Consider the following 17,969-nt stretch of genomic DNA (forward strand, 5'->3'; position numbering starts at 1 on the left):
TTAATGCGCCAGAGACCGGAGAAGCTCCATGTAAGAACCAATATTATGTTTGCAGATTTTCTTTTTCTCTTTCCAATTGAATAATGAAATGTGACGGACATATTAACCCGCATTACAGAGAGGTGATCTTCAGCGGCGCCGCGTGTCGCGGAGGGAAGATCGCAGATTAGACGTAAAGGTTGCAGCGTGTAGGAGACACACTAATTCTCCTCAGCCACCCCGGTGTAGATTTTGCATGCCCTCTAACCGGCGTCCTGCTGCCCTTGTGGCTCCGGAAGGCCATTGGTTGGCAGGCCATGGAGATTTATCGCCGCCGTTTGTCCGCAATGCCTCCCGGGGGGGAAGAGAAAAACACAAATGGCAAAATGATTTCCATTTTTGTAAAACGGTAATATACTTTTTTATCATCAGGAATTAAAATGGAAATGCGCTTTCCCTTTTTTTTATGTGTCACGTTCCATAACGAGCCGAGCTAAAAGCCGAAATTTAGCTGGCAAAAGTGTCGCAATATGGCGTGTAAACTATTCTGAACAGACATGCCGAAGCGGCCATTGATCTACTCCCGAAAAGTCCACTGCCGGACTTTCATGTGAGCCAGATAAGGCCAAGGCATAGACCAGGGGTCCCAAACTGGTGGCCCCTCCAGCTGTTGCAAAACTACAAGTCCCATGAGACATTGCAAGGCTGACAGTTACAAGCATGACTCCCACAGGCAGAGGCATGATGGGACTTGTAGTTTCGCAACAGCTGGAGGGATGCCAGTTTGAGACCCCTGCCATAGACAGTGCCTATTTTGTTCCTGCAACCACGAGTTTGCACAATGTCCCCATCAACACACACAGTGCTGACCAGGGCCACCATCAGGGGGGTACAGGCAGTGCACCTGTAAGGGGCCCAAATGGCAACCCCCTTTTTTTGTAAGGGGCCCGGAGGTCCCCAGGGCTCTGGATGGCAACCCCCCCCCCTTTTTTTTATTTTTATAAAAATGTTTTATTTTTTTTATATATTAATTTTTTGTTTGTTTTTATTAAAAGACCCAGAGGTCACCAGGGCCCTGGATGGCAACCCCCCTTTGTTTTATTTTTTATAAAAAAATAAATAAAAAAAATATATTTTTATTTTTATTTTATTTTTTATTAAAGGGTTCAGAGGTCCCCAGGGCCTGAATGGCAAACCCCCCCTTTTTTTATATATTTTTTTTTGTTTCTTTTTTTTATCTTTATTAAATGGCCCAGAGGTCCCCAATTCCCCCGGATGGCTACCCCCCTTTTTTTTATTATAATTTTTTTATAAGGGGCCCAGAGGTCCCCAGGGCAACCCCCAATCTCAATTCAGGCCCCCCTTCTTAATTCGCGGCAGCCCCCCCCCCTGCTTCTCGATTTGAGGCGGCAGCACAACCCCCCTCCCCCCCCGCCACCGGTTCTCTGCTCCAGGGGGCCCATGCCTGAAGCTGTCTAAGGGGCCCCATAATTCCTGATGGCGGCCCTGGTGCTGACAGTTGAATCCCTCCTGCCGAGCAATTGTCTGCCCCCAGTAGTGGGAGGGGGGGGGGTTATGTGGGGGTAGCCGTTCCCGCCGGGAGATAGATAAATAGATATAAAGATAGATAAAAATACATACAGGTTGAGGAGGAATGGGTGAATAGATCATTTGATTGATCATTAAAAAGGCACACAGGTTGAGGATAGATAGATAGATAGATAGATAGATAGATAGATAGATAGATAGATAGATAGATAGATAGATAGACAGACAGACAGACAGATAGATAGATAGAGACAGACAGACAGGTAGATAAACAGACAGACAGACAGATAGATAAACAGATAGATAGATAGACAGACAGACAGATATATAGGTAGATATATAGATAGACAGATATATAGGTAGGTAGATAGATAGATAGACAGACAGATAGATAGATAAACAGACAGACATACAGACAGATATATAGGTAGATAAATAGATAGACAAACAGATATATAGATAGATAGACAGACAGACAGACAGACAGACAGACAGACAGACAGACAGATAGATAGATAGATAGATAGATAGATAGATAGACAGACAGACAGACAGACAGACAGACAGATATATAGGTAGATAGATAGATAGATAGATAGATAGATAGATAGATAGATAGATAGATAATAACGTTTCTGTGTCTCCCAAGCTCCTCCCTCTGTTGTCACCATAAATCGCGGTGAAGTCAAATAACCGTCTAAATTGACTTTTTTGATCTTTTGCCCGAAAACGAGCGCCAACCGTTACGAGTCTCCGCAGCGAGCACGCGGCAAAAGAATCTATCATCTTGCCGCATGATATTTGTGCGGGAATTACACCGACATACTGTCTTCTTTAATAGACCGCGGATATAATTTCAAGTTTACGTTTCCAATTTTCGGAAGGCGCTTTTTCCGTCAGCAATCACGATGACAAAGTAAAACAAAAGTCATTACTCCAATTTAATTTCATTGTAAAATTGACAGTGTCGCAATTGAATTCTCTAAGTGGTGCGTTTTTCTTTTTTTTTCCTCTTTGCATTTCTTTTTATTGTGGCCAAAGTTTTTTTTTTCTTTTATTTTTATTTTTTTCTAAATGGCTGAATTGTAAAGTTATTTTCTATTTCTCGATCGCTGAGGAACGGCTCTGAAAAAAAAAAACCACAGAAAAAAACCAAAAAAACTTGCATTTCCTTGTGTTGTGGCGCTTATACGGAAAAGTAAGTCAAGTTATTTTAGTTATCTTATTTGGGTCATGGCGAGTTTAGCCAAAGGGGAGTGAACTCGCGGCTTATTAAAAATTTACATTGTGAGGCTTAAAATCCCTCTCCGGCGCCATTTTTCACAAACTGCGTTTGAAGTATAAATTAGAACCGAGTTTAATACGGCGGGACTGGGAGTGATTGGCAGAAAATAATCTCTTCTGTAAATACAAGAAATAAGGGCCAGATTCACCAAAGAGATACTACGTCGTATCTCTGTTTCTATCTATGTGATTCATAGAATCAGTTACGCATAGATAGCCAGAAGATCCGACAGGTGTAATTGTTTTACACTGTCGGATCTTAGGATGCAGTACCGCGGCCGCCGCTGGGGGGAGTTTGCTTCGTAAACCAGCGTCGGGTATGCAAATTAGGAGTTACGGCGATTCACGACGGATTTTCGCGTTCACTACGTCCCTGCTAGTCTAGTTTCCCGTCGCAAAGTTAGTCGTCGTTTTTGGTGCCTTAACTTTGCGCAGCAATCGTTTTGCTGTATAAAGTATGGCCGTCGTTCCCGCGGCGAAATTTAAAAATGAACGTCGTTTGCGTAAGCCGTCCGGAAATACGGAATTACGCTACGCGCGTCGCCGTTTGAAAAAATGACGTCACGGCGCGCAAAGCACAACGGGAATTACGAAACGGAGCATGCGCAGTAGGTCCGGCGCGGGAGCGCGCCTAATTTAAATGGCGCACGCCCATTTGAATTGGCCCGCCTTGCGCCGGAGGCCGCCGGCGTAGGTTTTCATCGCAAGTGCTTGGTGAATCAGGCACTTGCGATGAAAACTTGCGGCGGTGTAATGTATCTACGATACGTTACGCCGCCGCGCCCCTACGTGAATCTGGCCCTAAATACTTTGTGATACACCTTCGTACCGTCACTACGCCACAGCGGCTACCGATACCGACCGCTTTTCTTACGTGTTCTACTAAATCATCAACAGACAAAAAAATATATAAATGTATCCCTTTTAATTTTGTCACATTTAAATATGCTTAAAAAAGGTACAATGTATCCATATGTTTTTACACACACACACATACACACACACACACACACATATATTTATATATATATATATATATATATATATATATATATAAATATTTGTTGTTCCACAAAACAAGCAGCATTCAATTCACCTCTGCGATGTGCAGTACCGCATTTGGCCAGAGGTGCGGGGGCACCAGAGCCGAGCAGAGGCATTTGGAGCCGTTCGGAAATACTCGCAAATACTCAGTTCCCGAGACATTCCCATTTTTTTTTGCATTACAGATGTAAGGGGCCCAATGGTCCCCAGGGGCCTGGCTGGCCCCCCTTCCATTTTTTTTTTATAATTTTTTTTTTTTTGCATTACACCTGTAAGGGGCCCAATGGTCCCCAGGGCCCCTTACAGGCTCGGCTGGCCCCCATCCCGTTTATTTATTTTTCATTACAGTTGTAAGGGGCCCGATGGTCCCCAGCCCCCCCCGCTTATTATCTCGCGTCAGGAGAGAAGTGATTACACTTCTTTTTCTTTTTTTTCGTCAGCACCCCCTCCCCCCCCTGGTTCTCTGCTCCAGTGGGCCTTGCCTAAAGCTGTGTAAGGGGCCCCAATATTTGTAATGGCTGCCCTATAAGGAAATGTTGGAACTGCTTTGGCTATGATCAGGGATGGACTGGCCATTGGGACTACAGGGAGTTTGCCGGTGGGCCAATGGCTCAGTGGGCCGGCTCCAGTGACAGCGGACCGCCGCCCCCCTCTGCTCCTCTATCTCTCCCATCACGCAGCGCTCACCTCCTCTCCCTCCCCACAGCGCTCACCTGGGGGGAGCAGAGAAGCAGGGGGAGGACCAGAGGAGCATGGGGGAGGGGACAGACAGCTGACTCAACAGCTATGGCCTGGGAGTTTCTCACTTCTGCCTAATCTTGTCCCATAAGGGGGGCACCGAACTGATTCTTTGCCCCGGGTGAAATAATGTCTAGCTTCCCCACTGGTACTGCCTATAAGAGTACCAGTACCAGCCGTTCTACTCTAATAAAGTAGAATGGCTAGTGGCTAGTGAAGGGGGAGAGGGGGTGCGGGTGGCCGGGGGAGGGGGTCTCTCCCATGGGCCGCCATGGGAGAGACCTGTCAAATTGGGTCAGTCTGGATGAAGTCCAGGGCCACATTTTTGGCCCAGTCCAGCCCTGGCTATGATGTCATTTCCTGTCACTCTATTCCTGTTTCCAATAAAACAAGAAGGGCTCAGCCATGTGTCCAACACCAGCCAACCGGTAAGCGTCATATCCGCCGCCGGCAGCTTTCCAATACTCCATTTATGTAAAACTGCTGTTGTATGCAAAATTCGATATCCATTTTATAAATTTTTTTTTTTTCTGAATTTCTTAATGTTTTTCTGAAACCGGATCCGGTATTGACCCCCTTCTCCGAGAAAATCCGATATGGAGCGGGTCACGGCGTGTTGGGCTCAGAGTCCCACAATGCAATCAATTCCCTTTATCAAAACACGACCTAAAGACAATCAAATTTACATTTTCTTCGGTTGAAAACAAACGGTAACGTTTCTTCCCAGAGCTTGAAGTCCAACACGAGTTTAAAAATAAAAGAGGAACCCCGGGTATTTCCTGGCAAACGGTGGGCGGTCCTCTTTATGATAAAAGTGGTCTCTGTGGCGGATTCACCGCAAGATTACTTTTATTGGCAAAGGGAGAGGTGCATCCCCTCCCGCTGCGTTTCCGGTCATCCCTAAAAAACCTATACGGTGCTTTGAAAATCACGCCATGCGAGCGCCTGCCACAAGCTCCGTGACCGCGCCCACGGGACCCGCGGACTCGATGTCCGCCAGTGTCCCGCGATTTCTTCTACACCAACAATAGGGCTTGCCGACCGCCTCACGCACTTATACGTCGGCAGAATGGCACGGCTGCGCAAAGCAACGTGTATGTGTACGTCGTTTTGAATGTCGCGAGCTCCGTGACCGTGCCCCGCGGACTCAATGTCCGCCGGTGTCCCGCGGTCGTGTCACGGAGCTGCAGAATGGGGAGATGTCTGTGTAAACAAGGCATTTCCCTGTTCTGCCTAGTGACAGGACACTGATCTACTGCTCCCTGTCATCGGGAGGAGCCATTAGTGTCGTGTCACTGGTAGCCACGCCCCACACAGTTAGAATCACTCCCTAGGACACACTTAACCCCTTCCTCGCCCCCTAGTGGTTAACCCCTTCCCTGCCAGTGTCATTTACACAGTAATCAGTGCATTTTTTTAGTACTGATCGCTGTATAAATGTGAATGGTCCCAAAATAGCATTAAAAGTGTCCAATGCGTCCGCCATAATGTCGCAGTCATCATAAAAATTTGCAGATTGACGCCATTACTAGTAAAAAAAAAATGCTATAAAACTATCCTCTATTTTGTAGACGCTATAACTTTTGCGCAAACCAATCAATAAACGCTATTGCATTTTTTTTTTTACCAGAAATATGTAGAAGAATACGTATGGGCCTAAACTGAGGGAAAAAAATAGTTTTTTAATGTATTTTCTTTTTTTTATTAAAGGGCCCAAAGGTCCCCAGGGCCCCGGATGGCAACACCCCTTTTTTATATAAAAAATAGAATATAATTTTATAATAATATAATTTTTTTTATATATATAGATTTTTTTATTTTATTTTTTATTAAAAGGCCTAGAGGTCCCCAGGGCCCCGGATGGCAACCCCCTTTTTATATATATATATATATATATATATATATATATATATATATATATATATTTCTTTTTTTTTTGTAAGGGGCCCAGAGGTCCCCAGGGCAACCCCCCCAATTTGTGGCACCCCCCCTGCTTCTCAATTCACGGCCCCCCCACTTCTCAATTTTCTCAATTAGCGGTGGCACCCCCCGCTTTAAAAATTGGAGGCGGCAGCACCCCCCCCCTCGATTCTCTGCTCCAGGGGGGCCATTCCTTGAAGCTGTGTAAGGGGCCCTATAATTCCTGATGGCGGCTTGGGTGCCACGTCGCACGACCGCGCAATTGTCAGTTAAAGCGACGCAGTGCCGAATCGCAAAAAGTGGTCTGGTCAGGAGGGGGGGGGGGGGGGGGTAAATTCTTCCGGGGGCTGAAATGGTTAATAATTTTGTAGAAAAATCAATTTCATCAAAACTTTTCTGCTCTTCCCAAATCTCAAGCAACGTCCTAACTTTTTAATTAGCCGCTATCACAGGCGGACGGCGACGGATGGAAGGATTTTGTCGGTTTCAGTTAGGAAGTTTGGCCTAGTTTTCGGCGAGTCTTCAAGGCCGGCCGAGTGTGAAAATGAGAGGCTTGGAGTCATTAAACAGGATTCCTGCATAGAAGAGAGCGCTTTGGAGCTCACTCATATGGAACCTGAGAGCCTGGCACATTCATTGGCCTTGTCCGCGGGCCAAGTGGGTGAATTCCGCATGAGGAGGATCGTCCGAAAAAAAGATTGTCTATTCCTGGAAATTTTCCTTGACGGAGTCTGCAATGGCGGCCCATTCCTGGAGATGGATTTTTTTTACCGGCATTTCAGGAGTCTGTACCATTAGTTGAGACCTACGCAGGCAATGGGGTAAAGGTAGAGGCCTGGGGGGGGGGGGGGGCAACACAATTAGACTGTCACCACCTGACCACTTGACTACTGATATTAGTGTCTGCTTAGGCAACATTTTATATTTGTATCTATCTACCTGTCTATCTATCTATCTATCTATCTATCTATCTATCTATCTATCTATCTATCTATCTATCTATCTATCTACCTGTCTGTCTGTCTATCTACCTGTCTGTCTGTCTGTCTATTTATATATCTATCTGTCTACCTGTATACCTATATGTCTGTCTGTCTGTCTATCTATCTATCTATCTATCTATCTATCTATCTATCTATCTATCTATCTATCTATCTATCTATCTATCTATCTACCTGTCTGTCTGTCTGTCTATTTATCTATCTATCTGTCTACCTGTCTACCTATATGTCTGTCTATCTATCTATCTATCTATCTATCTATCTATCTATCTATCTATCTATCTATCTATCTATCTCTCTATCTGTCTATCTCTATATTTGTCTATCTATCTATCTACCTGTCTGTCTGTTTATCTATCTACCTGTCTGTCTGTCTGTCTATCTACCTGTCTGTCTGTAATGGAACTATGCATGCTGCCTGGACACCCGGGTAGCCGTTACACTGTCTGTCTATCTATCTACCTGTCTGTCTGTCTGGCTATCTATCTACCTGTCTGTCTATCTATCTATATGTCTACCTGTCTACCTATATGTCTGTCTGTCTATCTATCTATCTGTCTACCTGTCTATCTATCTATCTATCTATCTATCTATCTATCTATCTATCTATCTATCTATCTCTCTATCTATCTATCTATCTATCTATCTATCTATCTATCTATCTATCTATCTATCTATCTATCTACCTGCCAACTCAATATTGAACCCTACAGAGTAAGACTGGGATGCCATTAAAGTTCTGTATGTGAAGGCAGAGATCTGCACCTCTGTAAGGTCGCCCACTCCTGACAAAGACATAATGTAAATCTGATGTTACATGTACAGTGTTTCATACACAGAAATGCTCCCTCTAGTGGCGGTTAGCCTGTATATAAACCAAAATCCTGAAAATATGGCACAGCAAGAAAAGTGGTGAGAAGCCAACCCATGATTTCCAGATAATCTCTAATTAAACAACACAAAATAAAAGACTCGAGACATTTTGCCTTAAACTACTTAAAACACACTGCTGGCAAGGATCCGCGGTGGATTCCGTTAATTCAGTTTAATTGACTGGTACGTCGCTTGCTTCCTCTCACTTACAAAGCGCCACAAATCAACGTACGGAACGTACCATTAGCGTGATGGAATAATTACCCACAGATGCTCAATGCCTCATTTCAAGGAAATTTGTAGTAAAGAAATAGATGCCTGATGGATGCCATGATCAGCTAACTAAAAGGCGCCGGGTTTGGACCCCATTCATTCGCTGGTAATTGGAGCAGAACTCCCTCACTTTTCCCTCCGACTATGGCTGATACCGGTTAATACCGAGCTTTGATTGGAGGGAAGGGACACACCCCTATACACACAGAACACAAGGACAGAGCTGAGGCTGTCGATCAAAGGCTGTGTACTGGAGATCCCTCCCCTGTCACCTTTTTATCTGTTGGTGTCAGGAGTGACTCATGCTGATAGCAGAGGAAGGAGGCAGCAGACAGAAATGACACCTAGTGCTCTGGTAGGGTGACCACATTTCCAAACTGCCTTTCAGGGACACCCCCCCCCTCTCTCACCTTCCCCCAAAAAAGATGAGGGGGCGGGGGGGGGGGGAATGTAGTCTCGGGGTTGATGGGGAATTTGGCGACCGGTTATTTGTCAAGTGCATGTGCCACTTTCCACCAGACGCAGTGCCGCTTGCCACCCATAGCCTGCCACCAGATGCAGTGCTGCTGTCACTCCCTCTGCATGAGCCACGTGCTTAGAAGCAGGGCTGTCTTAATGAGAGGGCACACGTGGGCACTGCCCAACTACTACTGCCCCCTGCACTTTCCCCAAAGCAGCTAGTCCTTGAGCCCACGCTGCCCTGAAATTGGGGGCCCCATGATGGCACTGAGAGTGATAGATACACAGGGGAGGCAGTCTGCCTCCTACCTACTTGATGTCTGTTTACCTGCACTGTCATCATTGTAGGGGCCCCAGAGCATTGCTTTGCCCAGGGGCCCATGATGCTATTAAGACGGCCCTGCTTAGAAGGAAAGGAGTGGCGTCACTATCTGGAGAGTGAAGATCACACCAATTCCTGCTGCTTGCCACTGTGTGCCGGAGAAGGAGGAGGTGCCGAGATAGGTGGGGACAGCAGTGCTGCACTAGGCGCAGGCCTCGCTCCCGGTCTCACTGTCTGAGAGTTAATTGTCACCGGTTGCAAGATGCCAGGCATCGCCGGCCCTAGCAACCCGTTCCAGAAATGTAGTTATTAGTTAATATGAGGTGGCTGTGTCCTCTATTTTATTCTGGGACATTGTATTGTCCCAGAATGAAGTTGCCCGGGACCCGGGACAGACATGTCAATTGCCGGAAAGTCCCGGCAATCCAGGACACGTGGGCACCCTATGCTCTGGACTGAGACAAGTACACACTATAGAGGGATAAGCATACCTCCCAACCGTCCCGGATCTTCATAAAGAAAAAAAAAATGTGTCGGGGTCCCCCAAAATTAAATTACCAGGCCCTTCAGGTCTGGAATGGATATTAAGGGGAACCCCGCCGTAAAAAAAAAAAATTACGTAGGGTTCCCCGCAAATTTCCATACCAGGCCCTTCAGGTCTGGTGTGGATTTTAAGGGGAACTCCACCCCAAATTTAAAAAAAATGGCGTGGAGTCCCCCTAAAAATCCACACCAGACCCTTATCCGAGCACGTTGAGCTGGCCGGACGCAGAAAAGAGGGGGGGACAGAGTGCGGCCCCCCTTCTCCTGAACCGCACCAGGCCACATGCCCTCAACATGGGGAGGATGTCCCCATGTTGATGGGGACAAGGGCCTCATCCCCACAACCCTTGCCCGGTGGTTGTGGGGGTCTGCGGGGGCTTATCAGAATCTGGAAGACCCCTTTAACAAAGGGGACCCCCAGATCCTGCCCCCCCTATGTGAATTGGTAATGGGGTACACTGTACCTCTACCATTTCACGAAGGAAGTGTAAATAGTTTAAAAAAAACACACACACCGTAGAAAAAAATCCTTTATTAATAAAAAAAAAAAAGAAAAGAAATCCAGCGGTGATAATCCACTCGTTCCCGGCTTCCTGCTCCAGCGTTGTCCTGATCCAGCGACGAGTGCTGGTGATCTCCAGCGATGAGAAGATCCAGCGACGGGTGCGGGTGTTCTCCGGTCCAGCGATGAGAAGATCTATCCGGAGCGCAGCATCCCCGACCTCCTCATCGCCGGACACAGCCCAGCGAATAACGCGCTGCAGCTGTGACATTACTTATATAGAGGAGGCAGGGCCACCCGTCACGTGACCCCACACCCTCTGACGTACCCTCTGCTACGTCACTGGGGAAGCCCAGGAAGAGGGAAGACTCTGGGCTTCCCCAGTGACGTAGCAGAGGGTACATCAGAGGGTGCGGGGTCACGTGACGGGTGGCCCTGCCTCCTCTATATAAGTAATGTCACAGCTTCAGCGCGTCATTCGCTGGGCTGTGTCCAGCGATGAGAGGTCGACGATGCTGCGCTCCGGATGGATCTTCTCATCACTGGAGATCACCCGCACTCGTCGCTGGATCAGGACAACGCTGGAGCAGAAAGCCGGGAACGAGTGGATTATCACCGCTGGAGTTTTTTTATTTTTTTTTTTTTATTAATAAAGGATTTTTTTCTACGGTGTGTGTGTTTTTTTTAACTATTTACACTTCCTTTGTGAAATGGTAGAGGTACAGTGTACCCCATTACCAATTCACATAGGGGGGGCAGGATCTGGGGGTCCCCTTTGTTAAAGGGGTCTTCCAGATTCTGATAAGCCCCCGCAGACCCCCACAACCACCGGGCAAGGGTTGTGGGGATGAGGCCCTTGTCCCTATCAACATGGGGACATCCTCCCCATGTTAAGGGCATATGGCCTGGTGCGGTTCAGTAGAGGGGGGGCGCACTCTGCCCCCCCCCCCTCTTTTCTGCGGCCGGCCAGGTTAAGGTGCTTGGATAAGGGTCTGGTGTGGATTTTTAGGGGGACTCCACGTCATTTTTTTAAAAAATTTGGGGCGGGGTTCCCCTTAAAATCCACACCAGACCTGAAGGGCCTGGTATGGAAATTTGCGGGGAACCCTACGTAATTTTTTTTTTTTTTTTTTACGGCGGGGTTCCTCTTAATATCCATTCCAGACCTGAAGGGCCTGGTAATTTAATTTGGGGGAACCCCCACACATTTTTTTTTCTTTATGAATGAATTCTCTCTGAATTGCCAGAGCCGACAATTCATTAGAGCCGCAAAGCCGGTTTTAAATGCCTTTTTTTCTTTCAGAAATGACACTTTGTGCAGGGACAGTTCTATGTACGGGAAACATGCGCTTTTTCACATGCTGACTTTACACCCCCCTAGGTACGAAATTTAAAGTAATATTACACTTTTATTGTTTCACTTTTAGCATTATTAAATTCACTGCTCCTAAAAAAACGGCCGTTTTTAAAACTTTTTTTTGCATTGATACATGTTTCCTGGGACAGGACCCAGGTCCCCAAACACTTTTTAGGACAATAACTTGCATATTAGCCTTTAAAATTAACACTTTAGATTTCTCCCATAGACTTTAACAGGGTGTTCCGCGGCTTTTCGAATTTGCCGCGAACACCCCTAATTGTTCGCTGTTCGCCGAACAGGCAATTTTCGAGTCGAACATGAGTTCGACTCAAACTCGAAGCTCATCCCTACTGGTAAAGTAACCAATCAGAACATTTTCCAGACGGAGACTCAGTAGAGTTTTCCTATTTTCTCATTTCAACAAGAAAACAACATTAAATAATAAGAAGTTTTCCGAGCCGTACCTTTCTCACAGTGGGCTCCGGTGAATCCGGGAGGACAGGCACACTTGTTGGGGGCCACACAGGTTCCACCATATCGGCATCCTTCCTCGCAGAAAGCTGGAAAAAAAAATCTCAGTTTAACATCCTTCATCCTTATTACAATGAGACAGATAAGGAAACATATTTTCATTTTTCAGATTCCAGCAGTGTTTTATTATGACATCAATTAAAACTGCTTGTGTCTGCCAGTGAAGTTTTACACGCCACCGCCTTTGTGAGTTCCCTTAAAGCAGTGGTTCTCAACCTTTTAGTGCCGTGACCCCTTGATAAAATTTCCCAAGTTGTGGGGACCCCTAACAGTAAAATTATTTTCGTAGCGTGGGTTGTCAGCACCCAAGGCAAGTAATTTGCGCCCCTAACCCATGGAAATTTAGTGCTCCATGAGTCCCCTCCACTCGTACAGTATTAAAACCTCATATGGTACATATTAGGATGTACCACTCTTTCTCTTTGTTCTCCTTTTTCCCTTTTATCTCTCGACTATCCTAATTTCTTTTCTCCCCCCATCCCTCTCTCTAGCCATCTTTGTTTTTTCTCATTCTTTCTCTGACTTTTTCTTTCTTCCTCCCCCTCTTTTCCTCTCCCTTCCATGTATTCTCTATTTTAATTCCTTCTTTTACTCATTGGTGGGGGGGAGTTGGGATGAGTGGCAATGCTGGGGGGTATTCTGATCAGCCAACTTAAGTGCTCTTGATCAAGGTCATCTGCTGATCTGAGAACTGTAGTGGGGACTTTTAATGGCAACTATAATCACAGGTAGTGTTACCCAGTGTGTCTCCGACTTTGTGGTGTCTCGTAGCAGTGACACCTATGCTGAAATCAGGAGATAGGGTCTCCTCCAGCCCCTCCCACCTCACCAGTCAGCGGACCTCTAGCCTCTGTCCTCCAGCCATGCAGTGAACTGAATGGGCGGCTGTGAAGAGGCTGAGTGGGCGGTCGTGTGCTCCAGGAGCAGCCCAGCTGGGTGGCCACCGGCCCCAGAGACAGCCCTGCTGATCAGCCGTAAGAAGGCTGGGAGAGTGGTGTGGGCTTCAGGAATAGCCCAGGATTTGGTGACCCCTGGCAAATCATAATTTGACCCCTGAGGGGGTCCTGACCCGCAGGTTGAGAACCACTGCCTTAAAGGGACACTAAAGGCAAAAATGTTTTTTTTTTAAATAACAAAGAGGGGGTGGCCATGTAGGGTTGGGGTTAGGGGGTTAGGGTTAGATGGGTTAGGCTTAGGGTTAGATGGGTTAGGGTTAGATGGGTTTGGGTTAGGGTTTAGGGTTGGGGTTTAGGGTTAGGGTTAGATGGGTTTGGGTTAGGGATAGGGGTTAGGGTTAGATGGGTTAGGGTTAGATGGGTTAGGGTTAGGTTTAGATGGGTTTGGGTTAGGGTTAGGGTTAGATGGGTTAGGGTTAGGTTTAGATGGGTTTGGGTTAGGGTTAGGTTTAGATGGGTTTGGGTTTAGGGTTAGGGTTAAGGGTTGGGGTTAGAGGGTTAGGGGGTTAGGGTTTCCCATTGAAGACTATTGCTAGGACTCAGGGCGTGGCTGACCCACCCCCACCAAAGTGTACCGCCTACCCCAACTAAGTCGGGGAATGAACAAGTCGGTAAATGAACAAGTCGGGGGAAAGCGTCTTGGCCCCCGAATCCTGTCTTCTGGGGTCCCTCGGCGGCAAGTCTCGGCTACTCCTTCTTAAAATCAGGGGAAAAATCGTGGGTGCGCGTTATACGCCGAGCCAAGCCGAGTGTACGGCGCACTCGGCTAGGCTCCGCCACGCTCGGCTCCGCCCGCAGGCACGCGAGAGGAGACAAGAGAAGCCTAGAGGACCTGAACACACCGGAAATCCGGCTCTGCACAGCTCGACCGAGGCGCCAAACTCAAACACACAACGCTGCAACCCCCGGCAGCCGGACGCCGGACAAGGCCGCAGATGGACGCCGGGCAAGACAGACGGACACCGACAAGGCTGGACGGACCCCACGCAGACGGACGCTGGACAAGGTCGCCGATGGAAGACGGGCAAGACAGCAGACAAGGCTGAGCATCCAAAATGTAAGTTTTTTCCTTAAACTTCCCTTCTAAGCTTGGGGTGTGCGTTATACGCTGGCTCGCGGTATACGCCGATAAATTCGGTATATATATATATATATATATATATACACACACACACACACAAATATATATGCATATATATAATGAGCTTCATAATAACATAGTGCTTTGTTGGGCGCAGGCACTCCCCCTCCTGGTAGAATGGAAAGAAATCCGTCACCACCAACCCCCCCCCCCCCCCCAGTTGGTCAGTAGCTCATCCAGCACTTACCCCCAGCTTTGGCTCCTTCCTGCTTCTCCTCCTCCTCCTCCATGGCGGTGGCTTCACCCTGCATCTCCGGATTAACGGCAGCTTTGTTGGCGGTGGTTTCCCCCCTCTTTCCCTCGGCCAATCGGGTCTCACCCGCTTCCTGATAGGCCAGGAGGAGAATCAGGAAGACAATAGCAAATAATAATTTGCTATTGTCACACAACTGGGTGGGGTCAGGGCGCAGTGCTCCGCGCCCCGAGCCCACCCTTTTTTTAAGCCAATTCGAGCCTCAGGCTCTAATCATGTGCTTCGAAAAAACAAAACCCGGTCCGGTGCCCTGCATGTAGATTAGGGGGCCGGACGCATGGATTAGGTGGGGGGAGGGGGCGGCCACCCCTATGCTCTTAATGAACGGGCCGCCAATTATAGAAAGCCAATCATTGGCTCTAAAAAAAAAAATTGTACCAGGATCACGGCAGCCTTGATTCCTGGTATAGCTGCTTCCTCCTGAAGCCGTATAAATACGTCCTCTGGGCTGGAAGTGGTAAAGCATTGAGGGGCAGATTCACGTAGAAATCTGTTACGCTGCGGCGGCATAACGTATCCCATTTACGTTACACCGCCGCAGGTTTACAGCGTAAGTGCCTGATTCACAAAGCACTTACCTGTAAACTTGCGGCGGCGTAGCGTAAATCAGCTCGGCGCAAGCCCGCCTAATTCAAATGGGGCGGGCACCATTTAAATTAGGCGCGTTCCCGCGCCGAACGTACTGCGCATGCTCCGTCCCTAACATTTCCCGACGTGCATTGCGCTAAATGACGTCGCAAGGACGTCATTGGTTTCGACGTTAACGTAAATGGCGTCCAGCGCCATTCACGGATGACTTACGCAAACGACGTGAAATTTAAAATTTTGACGCGGGAACGAAGGCCATACTTAACATTGGCTAGGCCACCTAGAGGGCACCCTTAGTTTTACGCCGCATATCTCTACGGAAACAACGTAAATTTAGAGCGACGGGCAAAGCGGACGTTCGTGAATCGGCGTAACTAGTCATTTGCATATTCTACGCCGACCGCAATGGGATCGCCACCTAGCGGCCGGCCTAGAATTGAAGCCTAAGATCCGACAGTGTAATTCCATTACACCTGTCGGATCTTAGGGATATCTATGCGTAACCTGATTCTATGAATCAGACGCATTGATACGACTATCGTATCTCAGAGATACGACGGCGTATCAGGAGATACGACGTCGTATCTCTTTTGTGAATCTGGCCCTGAGTCACCAACACCCAGTCACTGAGCGGCGGCGCACACACAAAAAAATGAATTGTAACAATGTTGTCATTTCTTTTGTTATCTTTGTTATCTTTTCTTGAAAAATACCGGAAACCACCACATTGTTTATTAATGAGACTCTTAATCATTTGCCGTTTGCGCACTCCATCGCAATTTATTTGCAACATCGCACAATAAACTCCGACGATTTTTCTTGCCATCTGCGAGCCGAGACGCTCCGCTTTCATCTATATTTACCCGTTCTGATTAATATTTATCTCTACGTGGGTTTTTATTGGTGCGTTAATGTTGACAATGACATACGGATATTGCGTTCGCCTGTTAAAAATGGAGACTATATTTCGCCATTCCCTTCCGCATTAATGTCTCGGTTATTTCATCGTGTTGCGGAGCGCACCTGACATTTAGTACAGATTATAAACTGGGAATAAATATATTCCATTCATATTTTAAATAATGCAGCAGGGAATTCAGAGAAACGGCAGAAGAGTCTGAAAACTGCAACACAACATCCAAGTCTATCATAACAGTGAATAAGTCAACGTCGAAACGCGTATGGCTTGCTGAAATGGCCAAGTTAAATAAATAAATAAACATCATTTTATATATACAATTGAACATCGGATTACGAGTATATAATCCGTTCCAGGAGAACGCTCCTAATCCAAAGTACTCGCATATCAAAGCGAGTTTTCCCATTGAAGTCAATGGAAACGAAAATAATTTGTTCCACATCGACTTCAATGGGATGCAATACCAAATGCGGCCAGAGGTGGGGGGGGGGTGCCAGAGAACGCTGAAAACGGGCGAAAAGGCCCGAGGACACTTTGGCTCGTTTCCTGCGCCACCGTACCTCAGGCCAAATGAGGTACTGCAGGCTATTTAGCTTGAATTCTGCTCGTCTTGCGAGTCAACACTCACAAACCAAGTTCGCAAATCAAAACGCTCTCAAACCGAGTTACTCTTAAACCGAGGTTCCACTGTGTATATATATATATACCGTATTTATCAGCATATACTGTGCGCCGGCGTATAGCGCGCACCCCAACCTGAGAAGGGAAGTTTAGGGAAAAAAATTACTTTTTGGATGCTCAGCCTTGTCGGCGTCCATCGGCGGCCATGCGCGGGGTCCGTCCAGCCTTGTCGGTGTCCGTCTGCTGTCTTGCCCTGCGTCCATCGGCGGCTTTGTCTGGCATCCGTCTGCGGCCTTGCGCGGGGTCCGTCCAGCCTTGTTGGTGTCCGTCGCGTCCGTCTGACAGGGGTTGCAGTGTTGAATTTGGCGCCTCGGTCGAGCTGTGCAGAGCCAGATTTCCGGTGTGTTCGGCTCCTCTCCGTGGCTGCGAGCGGAAACGAGCGTGGCCGAGCCTAGCCGAGTGCGCAGTACACTCGGCTCGGTCTTTGTCGGCGGCGCTCAGAGACAGCAAGGATCGGCTGTCTCTGAGGAGGATCGGCGTATATCGCGCAGCCACGATTTCCCCCTGATTTTAAGGGGAAAAAAGTGCGCGGTATACGCCGATAAATACGGTATATATATATACAGTGGAACCTTGGTTTACGAGTAACGCGGTAAACAAGCTTTTTGAATAACGAGCAAATTTTATTTTTTTATTCAGACTAATTTTGCAAATGTTGTCTCGCATACCAAGCAGAATTCAAGCTAATGGGGTGTGCAGTACCACATCTGGCCAGAGGATGCGGGGGCGTCAGTGACACTCGGAACAGTTCGGAGCCGTTCCGACCCGTTCGGAAATACTCAGGATCACTCCTAAATACTCAGAAATACAGTGGAACCTCGGATTGCGAGCAATGCGGTTAACGAGCGTTTTCGCAATACGAGCGCTGTGTATTTCTCAAAATCCTAACCTAAGTTTGCGAGTGTTGTCTCACAAAACTAGCAGGATTCAGGCCATATCGGTGTGCAGTACCGCGTTTGGCCTGAGATGGGGGGGGCGCCGGAGCCAAATGGCGCCGTTTGGAAATGCACGGAAAGGCCTGAGGACAGCTTGACTGACCTTGGAAAGGCTCTGG

General features: G+C 47.4%; 1 protein-coding gene across 1 annotated transcript in view; it reads right to left on the reverse strand.

Annotated features, from left to right (window-relative positions):
* NELL1 (neural EGFL like 1) overlaps positions 1 to 17,969 on the reverse strand; it is a 1,277,601-nt gene that overhangs the window by 407,906 nt on the left and 851,726 nt on the right. The window contains 1 exon segment of the mRNA XM_040327905.1: positions 12,311 to 12,406. Coding sequence (XP_040183839.1) covers positions 12,311 to 12,406 — 96 coding nt within the window.

The sequence above is a fragment of the Rana temporaria genome, chromosome 11, assembly GCF_905171775.1.
Source record: "Rana temporaria chromosome 11, aRanTem1.1, whole genome shotgun sequence".
NCBI classification, from domain to species: Eukaryota; Metazoa; Chordata; class Amphibia; order Anura; family Ranidae; genus Rana; species Rana temporaria.